The sequence below is a fragment of the Melozone crissalis genome, unplaced genomic scaffold, assembly GCF_028551555.1.
Source record: "Melozone crissalis strain CALT ecotype California unplaced genomic scaffold, PUWL_Pcris_2 ptg000007l_1, whole genome shotgun sequence".
Lineage (NCBI taxonomy): Eukaryota > Metazoa > Chordata > Aves > Passeriformes > Passerellidae > Melozone > Melozone crissalis.
This window is the reverse complement of record NW_026535785.1, coordinates 12,624,312-12,645,289: the sequence shown is the minus strand read 5'-3', so window position 1 is coordinate 12,645,289 and position 20,978 is coordinate 12,624,312. Positions and strand designations below refer to the sequence as shown.

Genomic DNA, 20,978 nt, shown 5'->3' with positions numbered 1-20,978 from the left:
GTGAGAATCTGAAAATAGCAGGACAATGAAAGAGGTACATATGCTGCTCAGAAGTTTTCTCAGAAAAATAAATTACAATTCACTTAGATGATAACATTCTGCAAGGCTTGGGTTTGTTTGTTTGGCTTGGTTGGTTTGCGTGGGGTTTTTTCCTGTATTTAAATCACTGAAATTTCAAACATTATTTCCTTTGTGCACAGGTGTGCTGAATTTAGTTTTACACTAATTTGATGTTAAAAACACTAACTTTAAGCTAATTCACTTGAAAAGTAAGCATCCACAGAAGGGCTCCACTTGTGTCCAAATGCAGGTATAAACTGGTTTTGTGTTTTTTAGCTCCCTTAAATTTCCTATATTCATATGTGAAAGCAGAGGCCCAAGCTGACTCCTAAAATGGCAATGTGTTATTCCTTTTCCCTTTTACATGTTTCTTTTCTTCACAGTGCAGGTGTGCACATCTTTCACTCTGTTTCCTTGGAATACTTGGTTTGAGCACCTTCCTCAGTTCACAGAGGGATTAGTGTTTGTCAGGGTGCCACTCAGAGCTGGAGGCCACTGCAGGACCAGCAGGGCCTGATCAATCCCCGTGTGCCAGAGCAGCATCTTAACTGCCCACTCCCCCTCTTTGGAAAGAGAAATTCTACACCATGACAGCTAACTCTTTAGCAAAGTTCACCTCAAACCCTCAACCTCAAGTGTTAAAAAAGAAAAGCCCTTAAATGATACAAGTTATTACATTTAATCCCTTTGGGGGAAGTGGGGAATGATTTTGTGATTAAGGACCTACTGTGGGGCTCAAGAGAATTAGTTCAATTCCAGACTCTGAAACAAGCTTCCAGGTTCCCCTGGGAAAGCCTATGCAATCTCCTATCTCACATGGACACCAGCAGGGCAATTTGTAAGTGTGTGCAGCCCTCAGACATTGTAGTACCAACAGCTAAATAAATTCATAGTTAGGATTTAGGTGAGGTTCAATAATTTTGAGGGCTAGTTACCTATTCAATGACAGCACTACCATTACACTATCACTTATCACAAATCATTCTTAAAAATTGGTATTACATTCTTGAAAAATAGTGAGCTACATTATTACTTACTCCTGGGCTGACAGGTAGTTCCTAAGGGTTTAGTTAATGTATTAATGAAAATGATGAATGAATGAAAAAACCTGCAAGATAAAAATAAATTGGCAGGTCTTACAGAAAGACACCACTTAGTTCTCAAGCACAGGACTATTTTCTATGGTTTGCACTGCAGAGCAATTTTGTTCCATTAAGATTTATAGCTGGTATTGTTTCTTGGCAAAAAAAAAATTGATCTAATTCATAGAATGAATAAATTTAATAATGAAAACTAATCTGACAATGGGTTATGATAGAGAAAATCCAGCAAGCACTATCAGAAAAACATAATACTGAAGTCACTGTGTAACCTAGACAGTGAAGTGCTGCACTACAGAATGCACTGTGATGACATCAGACAATCTGTCTTGCAAAAAGAACAAAACAATTTAATTACTCTGAAATACTGATAAGAACACATACTAGTCATGTTCTTTGCTATTCGCTACCAGTGGAAATTTTCTCCTACTATAATGAAAAATAGCTGCCACACACCAGAAATATAAAGCAAAAGGTACTTCACATTTTTAAAGATATGGCAATCATTTTAAAATTTCACTCATTTCTGCAAAGTTACTATGCCTATTATAGTTGCAGGTAATGATGTATTTAATGCATTACAAAAGTTACTTTCAGTAACTAGACATATACTTCACATACTTCTAAACTATTTTCTGTGTGAGAAAAATTGTCTCTCTCAGAAGTTTGAAAAATCCACATAAAACTTCAAGAACAGCATTGCTGGCATGTTTGTTTATGTTCAATCTATAAGCCATATTTTAAACCTAATGTTAAATATTTTGGCAGAGCATCTGCCATTTATTTTACATGTATTAAGTCCAAGCATACTTGGCATTTTTGTGGAATGGATGTTAAAAATGCTTAAATCTGATATTTGATTGGAATGTATGTAACTACAAATTAAGGCAGTTCTTCACATTATTTTACTTCACTGCTTTTCTAATTATAATTACTTCCATTTTTTTTTTAGTTTTCCCACTGTTATAGTTTCAGCTTATAATAGAAGCTAAAGCAGTTGAAAATTAAAAATACCCAATTGCAAGCAAATTGCAAGAGACACATTCAAGAGACTGCTATAAAACTGTTTCAAACTGTCAGTTAACAGACCAGAAATTCACACCAGCAATTCTTGGTCAGAGTCTTCACCTTCATCTCTCTAATGTAAAATGCAGAAATGACTGAGGGACTTTCCATGAATTAAGAGAAATTCCATCCTACCCAACATGCAGAGAAAGCCAGGTCTGATGAGACCTGCCCATTCTAATCTGAATAGTCTGAAGAAGCTCAAACACAGGCTGAAACTGGTGGCAACTGTGTAAAACACACAACTTTATTCTGTGACTGCTTACAACTTGAATTTAAAATCACAAAGGTGCAGCAGTGACATTCATGAGCATTTGTTTTAAAGGAAAAGCCTTCTTCAATTTTTCATCTCTCGCAGGTGACAGAGGGTGTGATGGTGGTTACAGGACTTCCACATTCTCAGTGCTGTCGGTGTCTTCTTAGTTCCCCATTGGTGCTGCAGTGGTTTAACACGAATGGCTGTGACAAAAAACAACAAATACTGTAAGGCAGTTTTAGGATTTGGTAATCCTTCCCATATATGTTTACATCTAAAAATCAATCCCCTCTTTCATCAGTGAAAGGTTAATTGCCACCTTAATGCTTCATTTTTTTGTATTATGAAACCTAATGATTTGATATACACTTTTGTGTATTCATGTCCTTGTGGCATCCCTGAAAGGGAAAGCACGAGGCAGCTGCATAGATGCCCATGGCTGGATAGGAATGACAGAAGTCAGAGGGACCACAAAAAATTTATTTTGGCCTGAAAACATGGTTATTTAGTCTCTTCTCGCATAAACACATGGTGGTGAATTTTTGAGTAAGGGGCAGGGATGGGAGGAAGGGAGGGTAGAAGGGAAGGAAGGGAAGGAAGGAATTATTTTCAATATAGAAACAGTACTTTTCAGGCTGACATGGCTGCTGTTTTCACTATTTAAATGAAAATTCCTCTAAATCATTATTCAAATGATTTAAGTTCTCCAGCTAGAGTAGCTGTGTAGTTGTCAGCATCAGGTTCTAAGCAGAAATGATTTACAGTTACTAAACCAAACAGCTACATATCTTTGTCACTCACCTGGTGGCAAAAGGGCAGGTGTCCCTCCAAGCTGTGGCCATTCTGCAGGTTGATATGAAGAACATCCCAGAAGTCCAAACCTTTTAACAGGTGCTAAAAGAAGAGGTCGAGGATTTTCCTTTGCATCTGAGAGTCCTGTTTGGAAATAGTTTTTGTGTTTTGTTGTCAACTGCTTTAAAACAAACATGTAAAATCCACCTTTGTTTGTACAGGACACTCCTTTAACTGTGAAGGTCTAAAACCACCAGGCTTGAGCAATGCCTGAAAACAGGTAACTGAAAGCAGATACAGCAATGTGCAGCCAAAGCAGTGGCACCACAGCCCAAGAGCTACAAACGCCTTGGCCTCTCTCATTCAGTGCCCTACTTTCAAAGATGTACAGGCACTGAGCTACCAGTCCCATATGTATTAACAACAGAGCACACTGACCTGCAGGGTTACTAATCATAGCATGAGCACACTACAAAGCCAAACTCTCTGATATTAATGTTAACCTGCACACAAGTTAAAACAAACTGACAAATGAAGTGCAATTGGTATGAAAAGTTAAAGCCAGATTTTAGTTCATGACAAACAGATGTCATCTGGGGCTGGTTCTAAGCAAGGATTTAATCCATGACCATAATGTAGGTCACTAGTTTTGATAGAGTTTGTGCCTGGTATACATCCAACGAATCAGACCCAGCACATCAATAGCTGTCAAGAGTGTACATGTAGTTTCTTTTTACACCAGCATTTAATAAAAGAAAATAATCCCATTAAGCAGATGTCACAATATTTTTCTGCTGACTTCCCCATAACTTTCAATCATTAAAGCAGTATTTAATTTACAACAAAACACTATACTCTAATTCTATGCATCCAAGAATATTCATGTTTAAAACCTGAACCGCCCTCACCGTTTCTGCTGCCCTTCTGGTTTCCCCATGAGCTTCAGTAACTCAAAAGAATTGCAACCAACTTGGTAACTAAAAAAGAAAGCTTTGTGGAATGGGAAAAGTTCACAACAGGGGAGGAAAAAAAGCATTCTAAAATAGCCAGGTGTTCACCTCAACCCATACCAACTTCAAACAGATGCAAGGACAGTAGCTGAATCTGATTTCAGACTAAGGACATGAAAGATGAGTTTTATGTTCTTATGCTTTTATAACGTTAGAACGAATTCATTTTTAGATAAAGAATAGTATACTCCCCTACTCTCCAATTCTTTCACATAAAATTTGCTCTGAAAATAGCATGGCTGAGTTCCACTCTTTCAACTATTATTTGATCACTGCCAAATATTTGCAAGTTCAGATTTTTCCACATCTCACACGTCTACTTGATTGCAGTTCATGTAGTATCTACTATGTTTTGTTCTACTTCTATGAATAAATGTACTGTGGCAAGGGATCAAGTCAGTCACGGAAAGAGAATGAATTACTTTGAAATATGAAGCTGAAAGAGGGCTGGAAGAAGAGCCCCTGACAGCCTTTCACCCAAGTCAAGGTTTAAGCTCAGGAAAGGATGACTAGCCTAAGACAGCAGTACTGCTTGGCAGCAGAGGAGGTGAAGGTGTGTTCAAGGTGTGGATGGCAGTGCCTGTCCATGGCCTCACATCGTCATGAGATTGTCTCCATCTTCAGGTAAAGGATGAGTTTGTTCAATAAGTCTGAGTCTAAATAACCAGAAGTAGTGAGCAACTCTTCAAAAGAAACTAGGAGCACAAGTAGAAGCCTGTGAGAATCTCACAGGCTTCTTATCACAAGGGCATCGAAGAATTTTCTGTAGAGTAGTTCTACAGACAAAATGATACCAACATTCCAAGTCTAACTCTTGTTAAACCAAGAATTGTATTTTATTTTGATGGATATCACAAACTTAAATGCATTTCTGTGTACAGTGCCATTACAACTTAAATCCTCAACAGAATTAGCAGATGATCAAACACTTTGCAAACATAACCTGTGAGAGAGCAATTCCCCTTAGGGACGTGTATATTTCCTTAGAACTTGTCTAATTTTGTGAAGAATATCTGCACACGCTGCAGGGTGCACATGCCCATTAATAGACATGCCCACATTTTATACACAAACATTTTATCTCTAGTGCCTGTCATTTATTTACAGATTATTTCTTATGTATAAGCAATCTTAAATCAGATTTAAAAGTTGCTCAGAATTGTATTTCAGAGGAAAAAAAATGAATTCCTTAAATTATCTGGTAGGTGCAGGGTCACTTACTGGGTTCAACTCCAACCAATCCCAGTAATTTCTTGCTTGTAACAGAAATAAGTCTCATGTCCAGAGGCACACTGCACATCTCACAGCTCCCATGCTGGGCAGTCACCTACCAGATCAGCTGGCTTGTGTGAAACCCTGGTGCACTCAGCAGATCTGTTCCCAAGAGCTTTGGCTATGAGAGCCAGTGCATCCTGCACAGGCACACCATGATGTGCTCCAGAGAACAGAGATGGCTTCATCAAACTGGTGTTCTCATCGACTTTGCACTTCTCCAGACAGATAAAAAAATACAGCTGTTTGGTCTGTGCAATATAACAGGGTGAGATGTTTAAAGTTCAGCATTGACCCAGCCCTCCTGTAGCTGCAGAGGTTAGTTTTGATTTAGAACCAGTATATAAACTCAATTTGAAATATAAATGAAAAGCTGTAAGTTCTCCTTCCCCCTGTCAAATCATTATTGGCCAGTTTTAACTTTAGATCATGAACAAGATAAAGATTCCCAATTCTACACAAAGTCACAAACACCCAAAATAATAGGATTGGTACAGATTTTTTCTTAATTTCAGAATATTTTTAACTGAAGAACAGGGCAGTTACTTTTGCTCCAGGGGAAATTGCATTTTTGTTACTGTGTTCCTGATACAGGGAAATATGTGAAATGTGTAAATTTACAATAAAAAGTTCTGAAACAAATAGAGATCAATCTTAAAAAGCATTTTTATTTAGTTACATAGAATCAACACAAGAAACTGAAATTATAATTAGGCAATTACTATATAACTTCCTATCATTTAATTATTATATGCGAGTGTGTTAAGTGCATTTTATGCCATGTAAGCAACAATCCAGGACAGACATTGAATCACTACATGTATTATGCATTATTAGAAATTAATTCAGTGAACTATTTTAAAGCTGTCTCATTTTAACTAGGTCAAATTCTGTTACCCAGAAGTGCAATGAATCTGTGTTTAAAATTTAAAGGCGTTGAAAGAAATTTTAACTGCAGTTCTGAATGGAGAATATTTTAAGTGACATCTCTCAACCAACTTAAACTTTCTCTAGATAGAATAATGAAGTCTGATTACAGGGCAAGAGGAAAATGCTATGTTGAGTTGTTCAAGAATACAAAACAGTCAATTAACTTAGTGGAGTGCAGGTGTGAGATCTGACTTATGAGAGGTATGTTATTTTCACCTCACGTTCAGGTTCCTGTAAGTGATTGCCTATAATTCTAGAATAATCCCCTGAAGAAAAGAGAAGCTGGTTATATCAAACTAAAAGACTGTTTCCCATTGCTGTGCTGTTGCCACCTTGTATGTACCAGAAGCTACAAGTACCAAGTCCAATGCTGAGCTCTGAGAAATCCACAGAACAATGTGCTCTTTGATCAGAAACACCTTCTACACAAATGGGAGGTATCTGTGATCTCTATTTTAAGCTATGCAGAAAAGAATTTGTTACAGTAGGAAGCTGTAATATACATCAGAGGAAGATTTTTAGTTAATGATTCCTGCTTGATCACATTTTAGTGCTAGAGTGAAAAATTATTAAAATTTATATTTATAATCTGATTTTTATTTCATGATCCTAGCATACTGAGAAATATGCAGCTGAAAAGAATATTGTCTATGATGAACTATTACAGTGACATTACTGTAATTTTGTTAGTAGCCTGGTTTCTTGCAAAAATACTGAAGATAGCTCAAAAATTAAAACTAGCAATACATATGTTCTGAGGATTGATGCTGAATGTTAACCTTTAAGAATTTTACTGATAACTTGATTTTAGTAATTTAACTTGGAAGATTACATTTCTTATCAATGTAAAGAGAGGAAAGTCACAAGTTCCATTTGCTTAATCAACAAAAATGTTTGTTCACACTGATCCTGAAATTATGAGTGGAACAGTAGATAGCCAAGGAAGAACTAATTTTTTTATATGGGAATACACCTATTTTTTTAAGCAGTTCTCAAAGTGTCTCATATACATAATAAACCCACATATTTGGTTTAAAACAACTGAAAACAAATTAATTTCTCAGCTTTGCTATTTAATTGTTTTTTTAAAATGATAAATCCATTTACAACCTGCTCCAATGATCCCACATGATCTTTGCATTTCAGACACATTAACCAACCCAGCTGCAGCAGCTGTAGTTCTGTCTGGATTCCTGTGCCTAAACATTTCAATAGATCACTAAACTGTGATAGTAGCAGAGAATTTCTAACTCTCATTTGAAGAGATTATGTACTGCTACACATGTGCAACATTCCATGAACCAAATGAGAGAATCTCTGGTGTAGTTCCAGTCACATCACTATCAGAAGGACATACATCAAATTTGGAAGTCAGTGAGGAGGAAGGGAATTAAATATTGCAAAAGATATTGCCTAGATGCATAAGAAATTTTAAAACTAACTAGAAGTTTTAAGGTGATCCAGAAACATTAAATAGGCATGATCTTCAAACATTATCTACATATTTGCAGGGTCACATTTCTGAAGTGGGTTACACCTACCTATGTAATTACCATCTCTGTAACAGAATAAGCGAAACCCTTTAACAGAAACCTACTTTTCCTCCTTGCTGGTGGCAGCTATGACAGTCAGAAGGTGTCTCATTCTTTCTGCATCTGTTGGTAAAACTGCTTCTCTCTACAATCACCCTTGGTGTAGTCATCTGCAACCAACTGGAAAATCAATTAAGGAGCACCACAGACTGCAGAACTGTACTAGACTGTCACCAAGTTTCACTACTTTACTGCTTAACAATGCTGCTAAAAATGATAAAAACAGTTCCTTAAAGCAAGGGGTTCCCCCTCCCCCCCAATTTTCATTTCCCCAAGTGTATTTCTTAGACATGTAAAAAATGCTAAGAATATGGCTGGTTAAACTGGGCTGCAAACTTCTCAGAATTATTCTACTGAGAGCAGCCCATTAATCTATTCCAATCCACAGAATATTATTTTTGTAGGATTCTCACCTGAACTGTCTTCCATTTTGATGTTGGGACTCAAATCTCACTCAAAGGGAAGGCAGTGGGACTAGGAAAAACCACCAGACTACAGCCAGACACTAGAGACTAAACAGGAACATTTTTTACCTGTGTTACAAAACATCTTTCCTAAATACCTTTAAAGCCACGTTGAAAAAATACCCACAACAGATGTACACCAATGTAGGAGTCATGAGAAATGAGCTTGCTTGCCTATCTCCAACAGAAGCCACCTTCCAATATTTTGAAGATCTGCAAAATCTACACACAGCATACCAAAGGCCAAAAGTACAAGCATATTTATACAGTTCTATTCAGGCAATATTTGCATAATGAATCTACATCACTACCTGGCTAAGCTACTATTATTATTAGATACTATTAAATATGATTATTTGCTTGTTTCTCTCACATTGATTTAAAGGTACAGTGCATTTTGTAAAGAATTCTACTAGAAAAGATAAGAACATAAGTTTAGGTATAGGTTACCAGAAAAGACTTTTAAAAGCTAGACTAATCCAAGGTGTTAAACAGATAAAATAAGCATATTTAATAGATTTTTACACATTTGTTTTGTAAAGAGTGCCATATCCAGTAGAAGTGATATACTATTTTTCCTTCACCAGTCTTCATTAACAAACTCTAGAGAGATGTGAAAAGGTCAGATTCCCTTCTTTGGGCTTGCCTAAATTACTGAATGCCTGGTAACACAGAGCAGCTCAGTCAGCTCCTCCTGACAGTGCTTAAATGAAACCTAAAGTACATGGGCATCACAACAGTCATGGCAAAAGTTTGCAGCCACAGTGGGACATTTTAATCCAAACTTTCTGCTTACACAAGATCCACTTTCCCCTTAAGTAAAGAGCTACTGAAAAAGTGTACAGCAGCAAGTGCCTTCATTAAGCATCAGCACCTACAAGTGACATCTGCATTAAGGGAATAGAAATTTAGCAGAATAAACACCCCCTTTGCATTCCAGCTGGTCCTCAGAGGGGCTGGGTGTGACCAAGTTTGATTTCTGATTAGAATCAATTCAGCACTACAGGTCTGGTTGAACTCAATAAGAGCTTCCATGATTACAGGCTCATAAATAGCACAGTTTATTGAAGCAACAGGAAAGTGGGCTCAGGATTGCCAGTTATAAGGGCATTAACAATGAATTTTGTTTTATAAAGGTACTGATAACCTGAGTACAAATAATTAAATATAAAGAATCCATTTAAATTCTGTGTTTTTATATAAACAGTGGTTTTCCTCAGAAGATGATTAACCAAAAACCTCAAGAGAAATTATCTCCCACTTCTCTGGTGTAGCTGCAATACTACAGAGACAAAAGCAAGAGAAGTTTACTTAACAGAGAGATTGCCATGTTATTTCAGGATATGCCCTTCTGGAAACAGGTGTAGTAGGGTGGAGCTATGTGAGCAAAAAGCTATAATCAGATTTGTGTTCTTGTGGTTATTTTGTTTGTTTTTCATAAGAAGTACTTATTAGGCTGGAAGGAATCCTTGTTATGCAAAACTAGTATCAACTTTAACCCTGCAGGACAAGCAGACAACTGAATGCAAACACCCTCAAAGCAGCTGCTGTGAATAGGATCTCAAGCTGAACAAACAAATGCCCAAAGTGATGGCTGGAAACAACAAGAAATACAGCAAGAAATACAGCATCTCCTGGCAAGCCAGCAGTGTACATGGCTCATCATTTCAAAAGCCAACAAACCTCCTACTCCTGTGTCTGGCACAAAGCAGGCTGTGACAGAGCAGCTCAAACACGGGATTGGATGCCAGCTCTCAGAAGCTGCCACAGGAATGCAGCTGTTTCAGCAGCACAACCTGTCCCACTGTGCCCTGCACCCATCACAGCTGGTATCACACCTCAGGGCTGTGCCACTGAGAGGTGGCAGCTGCCAGCCAGGGAGGGAGATGGGGACATACCCACGGGGAATGAGCAGGCACACAGGAACAGTGGCCCCATCACCTCTCAAGCTTTGCCTGCCCACAGCACAGTTCCCACACCACTACCTCCAAAAGAAATGAAACAAATCCAGCTTCCAGTCTTGGCTTCTCTGCATTGTTAGTAACAAACCGTTTGGTTTTCCTATGAGCCTTGTTGTGGTCTAATGTTTTTGGCATAAATCTAAGATTTCAAAGAAAAATGTCCTTGTTCTAAATACTTAACTTTCAACCTGAGAGTCAGTGAAAGAAGACAATGTTGTCACTCTATTATCATACCAGGAGTGACATTTGAAGTACTAAAGCAGCCTTGAAAACAAGGCAAAATCAGGTGAATAAATTTGTTCCCTGACAGCTTTTAGAAAACCAAATACAATGTGTAGGAGAACATGGGGATTAAGAGGCTGAGAAGACTCTACTGGGGAATTAAATGGGAAGGACTAGAAAATGGAGATGCTGAATACATATGGTTCAAGACTGAGCAAGAATCCATATCCTATTTTTAAAAAGTGTCAAAAAAGTGAACGAGAAGTTGACGAGGGAGTTTCTTGTGCTAAGAGTAAGCAAATTTGGCAGAAAATAAATTCCCTTGCATCCCAGCAGGTCCTCAATTATCAGAGAGCTGGAGGTGGCTGGGCCTAATTTCTGAGTAAAAGCCAATTCAGCACAGTAAATGCAGAGCCAGTTCAGCACCACAGGCTCAGCCACATTCCATAAGAACTATCACAGCCTCATTCACAAATAGCAAATTATTGAAGCAGCAGAAATGCAGATTCTTATTGGATTGCTGGATTTGATTTCTTGCTCAGAAACTGATGTGTCTCTGGTGTTACAGCTGTGTAAAGAAGAACAATAAACTAAATAAGAGATTAAGTTATCCTGAATAAAAGAAGCCTGTCTTATGAAGTGTTAGATGGAATATGACAGTGAAGTTTTACCACATCTGCTGTAAGTACTTCAAATAATAAATGTCATTCCAGTTGCAGAAAAAGAGCAGAGGAACACAAATTAGCTTTATAGTCTACCAAAATTCAAACCATTTATAGCATCTCAGGACATAACTTATCATGTTCAATGTGGCAGAACAAATTGCATACTACACTTCCAAGAAGTGAAAATGAATCTTCTATTACATCAAGCCACACACACAAAATCCATATTTCTACACTATACTTACATTGTGTAGAGATGATTCTCTGGACTTCGTTCAGATGTCTAACAAAAGGCATTCTCTCTTCTACAGAATATGCATCTATTTGATGAAGCTCATCTTCCAGGATAAACTTTAAAATATTTTCTATAGGCCAGCTACAAAAAAAAAAAAAAAAGAAAGAAAAAAAAGTTATGGAATTTTCTAATCAGATTTTTTTTGTTGTATAAACCAAGAAGTCCTGAGTATGGATCCTCTTACAGAAAAACCCCAGCAGTACTATAGATAAGTAAAAGACTCCATAGGGAAAATGAGATAGAATGAAGAAAAAAAAGGACAGTCTCTTGATAAGATTTAAGCTTTAAGCTTCCAAAATCTACTCAAGAAAGGCACATGAAGCATGTAAACACTATCACTGTATCGCTAAATAGAAGTTAGGATTATACTCTTCAAACTTACTACAGTAAACAGATTTATAAAAATGCAGGTTTAGTAAATGCAAAAAGACTGAATATGTAACAGTCTTAAACATTACCACAGAATCTCTGAAGTAACATGTGGCCTCAAGAGGGAGGGATTGTTCAGAGGAAAATGATTACGAGAAAGGATATGTAGACTAAAAAATGCAGACGGCTGGAAAAGCAAACTAAGAAACAAGTGACCCATCCTAATTATCTCTGATAGCAGATGCTGCCAACAGATGCTCTCACATTATGCTCCAAGTACAGCTGTGAGAATCAGAAATAGGCACCAAAGATGCTAAACTCAGAAAGATGCATTCCTTGCACCTCGAGAAGAGATACTTGAGACAGCACTCAAAACTGACAAAGCATGGTTCTGCAACCACCTCTGCCTTGTGAAGCAATCCAGTGTACACCCAGCCCTTTTGCTTAGGCTGCTCATTTTCAGGCTTCACACATGTTGGCAGGGAAAGATATCAAGGGTTACTAGCAGATGCACTAACCCTAAGAAACAGTTTATTTAAGTCATAGCTGTAGTGAGATGACAGTTACATTGCCTTGCCTCATTTATCCTGGCTAGTCAAGAGTTGTACAGTAGACAGTAAAAGCTATTTGGGGGAAAAAAACACCCAAAACATTTTTAACAATCCAAGAAGTTTCACATTAGAAACAATCAAGGAATTATAATTTACTTAGGTATATCAAGGGTTATAGATCTTGGAATTTTTTCCCTGATGTATATTCAGCCTCTGAGTGTCACAAATCATTGAGGTTTGAATAAAAACAGCTTTAATATCTGTATCTGTTCAGATATAAACCTAATAGCTGGAGCAATGTAAAAGACCAGAGGAGATCTGCACATCAGCGAGCTGACACAAATATAAATAGCTTAATGCAAATGACAACCTTCTGATCCTTTCAGGATGCTGGAAATCTCCAAGGGCTATGCAGAGAACTCACTTTTTCAGAGCAGCATCCAGTTTCCTGGGGTCTGATTGATTTAAGGTTCTACAAACTGCAAGAGTACAGTTGTAGAAAGGAAGAAAACATCTCCTTCCCGTACTCCAATCTTTGATTCAGTGAAACTCCCGTGCTAGTATCTGCTATAGCCCTTGTCAACAGCCAGAAAAACCACCACTGAGGTGCTCTGCCTTTCCACATGGAAGACATAATTTCAACTACCACCAGTACCATGTTCTTCTGGTTTTTACACTGGCAAAATTGGTATAAACTACCTAGGTGAAACTATAACAGGCTGGACTCAAACACTCTTAAGAAAATAACAGGCCATCATTTACATTCAGTGAGACATCACCAAAGCAAAAGTAATGTATGAATTTCTAGAATACACTGGTTTTTTTGTAATTATGCTTAAACCAGTGAGAGCAAAACTACTATGAATCACATTTTTATGATTTTCTAGGTTCCTTTTAAGAAACAGAAGGAGAGAAATTAGACCACATCCCTACCTCGAGAGCACTGCAGTGCCTCTGCTTTAAGCAGCACAAAATTCTTACTGGACTACAAATACAATCCAGGTTCCAGTACCAGTTAGCTGAAAACAGATGGCAGTGCAGAGAGCCCGGCTCCCGGGAGAGCTCACTAATCGAGTCACTCACTAACTCAGAAAGCTTTCATTTAGCAAACAGACCAGTTCAGCTACCTCTGTGGCCCAGCTGGGCTAGCAGCAGGCAGGGCTGTGGGATCATGATGGCTGATCCCTGATGTCCCATGGGACACCAACAACAGGCAAAGAAACCCAACCCTTCAGCGCTGCTTTTGGCTGACCATTATTCGGCTGTTGCCATCCAGTCCGCGATTACTGCCGCAGGAGCAAGCCGGGCCCGGGCTGGCAGCTCAGCAGGGCCGCCACCACTGCTGCTATCCCTGTGACAAACCCCGTCCCTGTGGGGCCACAGCGCTCCTGCAGCAATAAACCCAGGGGATGGGGCTGAGGGGCGATGTGTGGAAGCACCTCACAGCCCTTCTGACAGAGATACAGGCCCATACCCAGAGACACACGGTCTTCGTGCCCCAGTACCATCCTCCTGCACAGAAACCCTGATCAATTGAATTGCCTGTGTAGGATTTTCAGCCTAATGCTCGGGCCTGTAGCTTGCAGCAGCTTTGCCTGGCCCTACTGAGGAAATCCCCCGTCAGTCTTGCTGGGCCTGTTTCCAAAAGCAGCCTTTAAACCTGTGCACTGCAGGGCTCTCACAAGCGCCTGGGCGAGCAGCCTGGCCGTGCCGGAGCGCTGGCTGGTGACTGCGAGTGGGGAGATGTAGAAAATGAACAAGTGTAGAGGTTGACCTGTGCTGTCTTGAAGGAAGAATACTGTATCTTCTTTTCTAGCTTTTATTTTCTGCCGAGACACGTATATTGAAAAGCCGTCTCAAGTGTTGTGAGGATGTCAGTAGGCGCAGAAAAGGAAAAAACCGCGACGCTGCTGTTTAATAAATAAAGTTCAACACAGCTGCTCGACAACATCCCCACAGCCGGCCGAGCCGCGCCCCTTCGCTGCCGGTAGCCAATGCGAGGCGCGCTTGCTGCGGGCGGCGCGGCGGGCGAGTAGCGCGGGGCGTTGTTGCGGGGCCGGGCCGGCGGGGCGGTGCGCGGGGCCGCGGGGAACGGCCCGTGCTCGGTGCTCCGCCCGCCCGCCCGCCATGAACTCCCTGGACCAGGCTGAGGGTGAGTGCGGCCGCTCGGAGCGAGCCCGGAGCTGCTTCTTCGGCGCGCCGGGAGCTGCCGGCTCTGCGCCCGGGCTGCCCGAGCGCGCTGCCCCGTCCCTGCGGAGCGGGACGAAGCGGCCGCGGGAGGCCTCGGCTCCCTCTGCACTGCGCTCCCGGCGCTCCTCCTCGGCCCAGACAGGCGAGCTAGGGCGGGGTTCCGGGGCCTGCTCGGCGTCCCGCGCTCGGGGCGGGCTATGCTGCTCCCCGGAGAGCAGCGCCCGCGGGAGGGCCTGTGCTGAGGGCTGCTGCCTGCCCCGGGAGGAGGGAGTGCCCGCGGTTCCCTTTCGGTGCCGCTGCTCGGCTGCAGCTGAGGAAAATCCCCTTGTGCTGTGGGATCTCCTTGCCCGCTCCCGGCTTTTTGCGGGAGACGCGTTTCTTACGGCTCTTGAGCCCCACTAGGCGTTACACTGAGCCGGGGCTCCTTTCGCCTTTGACGAACGCGACCTCAAGTAGCCCGCCCCTTCTTGTCCGGGGACACTTGATAGTTTGGGTTACAAGTTCTTTGAAGTTACAGCTCACAGAAAAAGTCAAAACCCTGAAAGGACTTTTCAGTGTCCAAAGACTGGTAGAGATTTTTAAAATGGCCCAGTGTTTCGGAATTAGCAGGTGTTTTGTAGCTGGCACCAGAAGTAGGCAATGCCCACAGAAACCGGTAGTCCGGCGTTGTCAGGGCTTTGTTGCTATGCTTGTGCAATCTGAGGGTTCCCAAAGTGTGCCCTGCTAGCCACAGCTGCTAAAGGGATCAACTCAGAGAAGGTTCTTAGAACGTGCATAGTTGAAAATAAGTTTAAACTTCCGTTTTCTTTTTTCTGAAAAAGTTTTTTCCATATTTTGTTTCAGTGGTGGCTGTATTATGTGAATGTTTTCTTGAGAGCTTTGTTGTCAATAGCCTGTTTTTATGCCTTCAGGGTGCTGTTTCTCAAATAGCAGGTTTTCGTGTGGTGCCTTGTGTTCCCCCTCTCGCTTCCGTGACTAGTTGGGGGGGGGTTTGTGCTAGTCAGGGAACAGTTAATTAGCTGTAATTGCCGGCGGTGGTTTAACTTCCCCAGAAGGGATGTGGAGGACAGGCCATTAACTTCCGTCTTCTTGGCAGTAATTAAGACTAGTTAGCTGTTCTGTGGCTGAAGTCAAGGTACTGTAATCTTCCCCCATAAATTCACCTGCAAACCGTTTAGGAATAAATTCACAGTGTAGAAAATGCTTTCATAGTTATCATAATAGACTTATTTCTTCCAAGCTTATTCTTTAATTGTTTTATTGAGTTAACTAATATAGCAGTAGTTGGAAGTTGAAGTTCCACATTCATGCTGACAGATACTTTAGCTGAAAGTTAAGTTGATCCTAATTAAAACTTTACTTCAGGTAGAATTCTAGCTTTAACTGTAATATTATCAAATATTGACCTTGTTAAAAGGAAGTGTAAATCTAACCTGGACTTAAGGTGAAACAGCTCCTTGGAGACAATTAGGAATATCAACTTGAAATGGATTTAACAGCAATTTCAGTGGAAAGACCATGGGAGAACGATGGCAGTAAGAAGGAAGATCTATTTTTAAGGAATATTGATTGGAATAAGATCATTGGAGCAGTGTTCACTGTGGGATTTTTTGCATATGTGTGTGTGTGTGTATATACATATATATATATATATACATATATATATACACACATATATATATATATATATAGACATTTAAAGTTTCTACAAAAAAAAGTCATCAAAGCCACACTGCTACAATTACCCCTTGAACAGTGGCAAATGGCCAACTTTTTAAATTGTCATTATATTGATAGTAGAACTTAATGGTTTCCTGATATACTTAGTACTTCAAAATGTGTTACTTTGTTTTGTTTTGAGAGGCAATTTAAGTTACTATAAATCTAAGTCACTATTTCTAAAGATGTCTGAAATAGTGTGATTTCTCAATTGTATTGATTTTTCTTTTTATAAGTGGGAATGTTTTTTGCTTTTAGATTAATTCCACCACTGCACTTCTTAACTGAAGCTGAGTAAAGCTGCTATGACTGGATTTCTACTGCATATAAAGAATCATTGCGTTGGTTTTCTCTGCCTGTTTACGAGATGGGTGTGCATGGGGGAGTTCTTTTTATCTTCTACTTTAAAACATGACTAAATACATGAAGATCTAATTATGCTTGATATACATCTTTCCCAGATCTCAAAGCTTTTGAAAGAAGACTTACTGAATACATTGCATGTTTGCAACCTGCTACAGGACGTTGGAGAAGTAAGTTTGGTGTTCCAAGGAATAAATAGGAGTCTGTCTTTCAAGCTTGTTAGATTTACCAGTGTTTATCCTTTATTTAAATTTGCCCAAAGAAAAATTTTTATTTATACTTGCTTTAAAATTTGTGGCATACATTCGAACACTGCAGCAAGTTCATACAGGATAATAAACTAATATTTTAGCCAGAGTTAGGAAAATGAGGTTAAAATTGAATTAGCTCAAGGCTGAATTATTCTGGAAATATCTAAAACAATAAATTGTGTTTGTTTCTGTTTTATTCAGTTTCTGTTATGTTACTGAAGTTTTTTTCTTCAAGACTCAGGCTTCCCAACTCTTGCTGTACTTACTTAAACGAAATATGATTAGGTGAGATAGTCCCTACAAAATTGAAGGTGAAAAAATTACGGCAGTGTGCCATAAAGGCAGCTTTGTTATGACAGGAAGGTTTGAAGGAGGGGGGAAGGCAAAAAATTCCATAGATATGCTGCCAGCTTTGGGATCAGTGGTCTGTGGTAGAAACACACAACTTTGGGGTTTTTGGTGGTTTTTTTTGTTTTGTTTTGTTTTTGAGACTCTGCTGAAGTTTTTCTATTCAAAGAATACAGACTTTTTCCAGAACACATAAAATAGCATCTCTTCTCCTGAGAGGTCAATTTTGAATGAAGAACTGAAAGAATGACTACTTAGAAAGCAAAACCAAACATCACTAGCACTACCTCAAACCCTCTTGTTTCAGAGCAATCAGATATTTGTATGTAGTTCTGTTGAGTTTGTGCACACCTACTTTAGGAATGCATTTGGCTTCCAAAACTGCTATTTTCTGTCAGTTATAATTTAAAAAAATGCTGGAAACTTTTAAACCTATTTAAATGAGGTTTGCATAACTAATATTGTATTCAGTGGCTCATGTTTTTTCCCAAATTGCTTGTTTCATAATTCACATAAAAGAAGGACTTTCTATTTTAATTATAATGAGGTGTGTGACCAATGTTAACTTTTCTTCCTGTTATCCTGAAAAGAAAGTATTTCTGGGATGTAGAGAAGAAGCTCTATGCTTTTGATTGAATTATTTCAACTTCCTTTTGAAAAGATAACTTTGGTTCTTTCAAAGGACCAGCATGTTTTTACTTGACAGAATTTAGATTTTCAGATGTACTTGTTCTGTCCGGGAACTCTGTACAGATTTCTTAGGGTTTCAAAAATTAGAAATTTCTTTGCATCTTTTCATTTCTGCTTTCCAATTAAGAGCTTTTCCTCTCTCAGAAGTGAGAAAAGAAATAAGTGTTTAAGAGTTGCTGCTGACAAATAAATGCATTTAAATTTGAGTGAGGTATACTGTTTGACTCTCATTCTTCTCTTCATCAGTGATTTTGATAGTGGTGTCAGTCTGCACAGCAACCGGGGCTTGGAACTGGTTAATAGACCCAGAGACACAAAAGGTAAGGTCAGCCTAATGCCAAATGTGCTGTGTTCCATAGCTTGGTGCTGCAGTCAGGTGGTGTATTGAAAACTGAAAGCCTGAACGCATTCTCATATGAAACTGGGAGGTGATTTTTAGGAAAGCTATCAAGCTGTCTGGAGTTGTTGTGGAATATGTCCTAGGACAGTGCCTGCCAAAACACTGTACCCTGAATGCTTATCTAAAGAATTGTTCACAAGTACTTGGAAATGGCTGGGAGCAGTATTTTATTTTTAGTTAAGGGCTCTAGACAGTGGCTTTGTGTGTTTTAGAAAGTATGCAGTTGAACTAACCTGATTTCTTTCCTAGGTATCATTTTTCACGTCACTTTGGAATCACCCATTCTTCACAATTAGCTGTATTACCCTAATAGGCTTGTTCTTTGCTGGAATACATAAAAGAGTGGTGGCACCATCAATGTATCCTTTGATAATGTTTGTCACATTAAAAGTGTAGCTCCTGCAGTTGTTGAAGCTTGTGTGCTAATTCTGCTTTTTTAGTTTTTGCATTCTGTGTGTACAAGTGTGGGTTGCTTTCCTTGACAGAATCCATGCAGTATAGCAGCCCGATGCCGAACTGTTTTGGCAGAATATAATATGTCCTGTGATGATGTAAGTGTTGCTGCTTCATTGCTTAAACCTTCTTTGTTAAAAGAAAAATGAGGAAATAATCCAAAGAGACACATAGTCTGTTTTTCTGAACAGCATTTGTATATACCTCAGCAAATTCTGTGTGTCTGTAAAACTGGAATGTGGAATACTTAACATCATTTTGTGTGTTGTATTAAACTCTCCCTGTAACATTGAAGCTTAATTGTTGGGTTCAACTTTCAGGGTTTAAACTTTATTTATTTTGTTTTCTGTCTTGCAGACTGGAAAATTAATTTTGAAACCTAGGCCTCATGTTCAATAAGGGCTGTCTTCCTTCATTTTTTTTCCACTGCCATGGAAACCAAAAATGACCTTTTTTAAGGTAGTATGACAGCAAAAAAATCAAATGGGACTGGTTGTCACTGCCTGGGAGTAAAAGTCTTAACACAGTTGACAGTGAAAGTGTGCAATATTACTTTCTTGAATATTTATCCAAATTCTTTGTTATCACATTATCAGTGCTTTTGCTACTTCTGATTACCTCTTTTTCAGTATTAGTGTCACTTTTTTACTTCAGCTAGAACAGAACATACAGGTGAAGTATGTTAATCGGCAATGAAGTTGAACTTGAAAACGAAACCTCATTTGTGTTACGTGTCTTTCTGAGCTGTTGTAAATAGCAGATCGATGCCAATGTTGAGGAAAAAAAGAAATATCTGGTGTATGGATTTTCTTGTTTTCATGAGGAGTATTGAAAGGAACGTTTGCCATTCTCCTGATGTTTTATTAGCACACTTCCTCATTACAGCCGTCCTTGTCTCCTGGTCACACTTTTGGAACTGGTTTAGAGGCTCACAGGAAGACTGACTGTGCTGGAGAAAACTGGTCTTACTGTTAAAGAACTTCGCAAATATATCAAGGATTACATTTGTCAAGTTGTGTATATAGTGCACCAGCCACTTTCCTTGTGGTCATACGTAGTTCCTTCTTTTATCTGGTTCAAAACACTTATTTTAAGATTTTAATTTTTTTAAAAATTGTCTTAAATATATGCTTGTATCTTCCCAATTGTAAGGTAGTACTGTATCTAAATCCACCGGACCATTCTGAGTGGATTTTTATGCTCTGATAGTCAGAATATGAAACTGGTATTGCAAATGTGTAACATCAGATTTGGTGAAGAAAATCTAAGGAGTGCCACAATAAAATAACAAAATTTGTTATTCAGAGTGTTAACAAGCAGGTGTGGATGATATATGCATAAAGTGTAACTTTTGAATAGCTAAAACTGTCAAATTTTAAGAGTTTAAGTTGTTCAAGGTGCCTTTTAAAATGTTTTGAACTCTTTAAATTGACTCTAACTGCAAAGCTCTTGCAACTTCAGTAACCCCTACTACAGGGTAGACTGGCTTTTAAAGGCAGCCTATTGATGTAACTTTGTCAGTTGAAACTTTAAGAATTGTCTTCTGGATTTTTTTTCCAGTAAGTCTTCTGCCCATCCATTATTTTTAACTGCTGTATATTTTGTAGGTAAATGTGTATAAAATAAAATCTTTGTATAAACAGGTGTTATCTTTTTTTGTACTGTACAAATACAGATCTCCACTGAACACAGAAGAACTTCAGCAAATTTATAGCTGCACTCTCTAACTTTCATACCGGACCAACATTTCCCGTATTTGATGTGGGTTTTATAATCTAAGATACTGACACCAGAGAGGAAACCCCTTCCAGGTTTCCATCCTCCAGGTCAATCCCGCCTCTGTAAGTGCCCTTAGAGGAAATTGTTTCTATTGATAATGTTCTTGTTTGAGCGCAGTAGGCGCGGTGTGCTCGCTCGGCGCGGGCTGCGGCGGTGCCGGTGTTGGGCCCAGCGCGGATGT

At 39.3% G+C, this 20,978-nt stretch overlaps 2 protein-coding genes across 6 annotated transcripts in view; one reads left to right on the top strand and one right to left on the bottom strand.

The window, feature by feature from the left end:
- The window catches only part of ZNF423 (zinc finger protein 423), a 281,707-nt gene extending 267,141 nt beyond the window's left edge, over positions 1-14,566 (bottom strand). For all 3 annotated transcript variants that reach the window (XM_054269386.1, XM_054269389.1, XM_054269388.1), the window contains exons 1-2: positions 14,379-14,566; positions 11,635-11,765 (exon numbers count right to left, since the gene is read on the bottom strand). In XM_054269386.1, coding sequence (XP_054125361.1) covers positions 11,635-11,686 — 52 coding nt within the window. In that variant the 5' untranslated portion in view covers positions 11,687-11,765; positions 14,379-14,566. The remainder of the gene's footprint in view (positions 1-11,634; positions 11,766-14,378) is intronic.
- A 136-nt stretch (positions 14,567-14,702) lies between these two features.
- CNEP1R1 (CTD nuclear envelope phosphatase 1 regulatory subunit 1) lies at positions 14,703-20,781 on the top strand. Of its 3 annotated transcripts, none has more exons than XR_008484421.1 (7): positions 14,703-14,756; positions 16,975-17,046; positions 18,412-18,485; positions 18,815-18,924; positions 19,062-19,116; positions 19,376-19,477; positions 20,694-20,781. XR_008484421.1 is itself a non-coding variant. In XM_054296311.1 (6 exons), the coding sequence occupies exons 1-6, from the start codon at positions 14,732-14,734 to the stop codon at positions 19,415-19,417; spliced, it is 378 nt and encodes a 125-aa protein (XP_054152286.1). In that variant the 5' UTR covers positions 14,703-14,731; the 3' UTR covers positions 19,418-20,660. The 3 variants fall into 3 exon arrangements, 1 of the variants encoding a protein (XP_054152286.1); XR_008484420.1 differs by lacking the exon at positions 20,694-20,781 and adding an exon at positions 19,904-20,660; XM_054296311.1 differs by lacking the exon at positions 20,694-20,781 and having other exon boundaries at positions 19,376-20,660.
- The last annotated feature ends 197 nt before the right edge of the window (positions 20,782-20,978 follow it).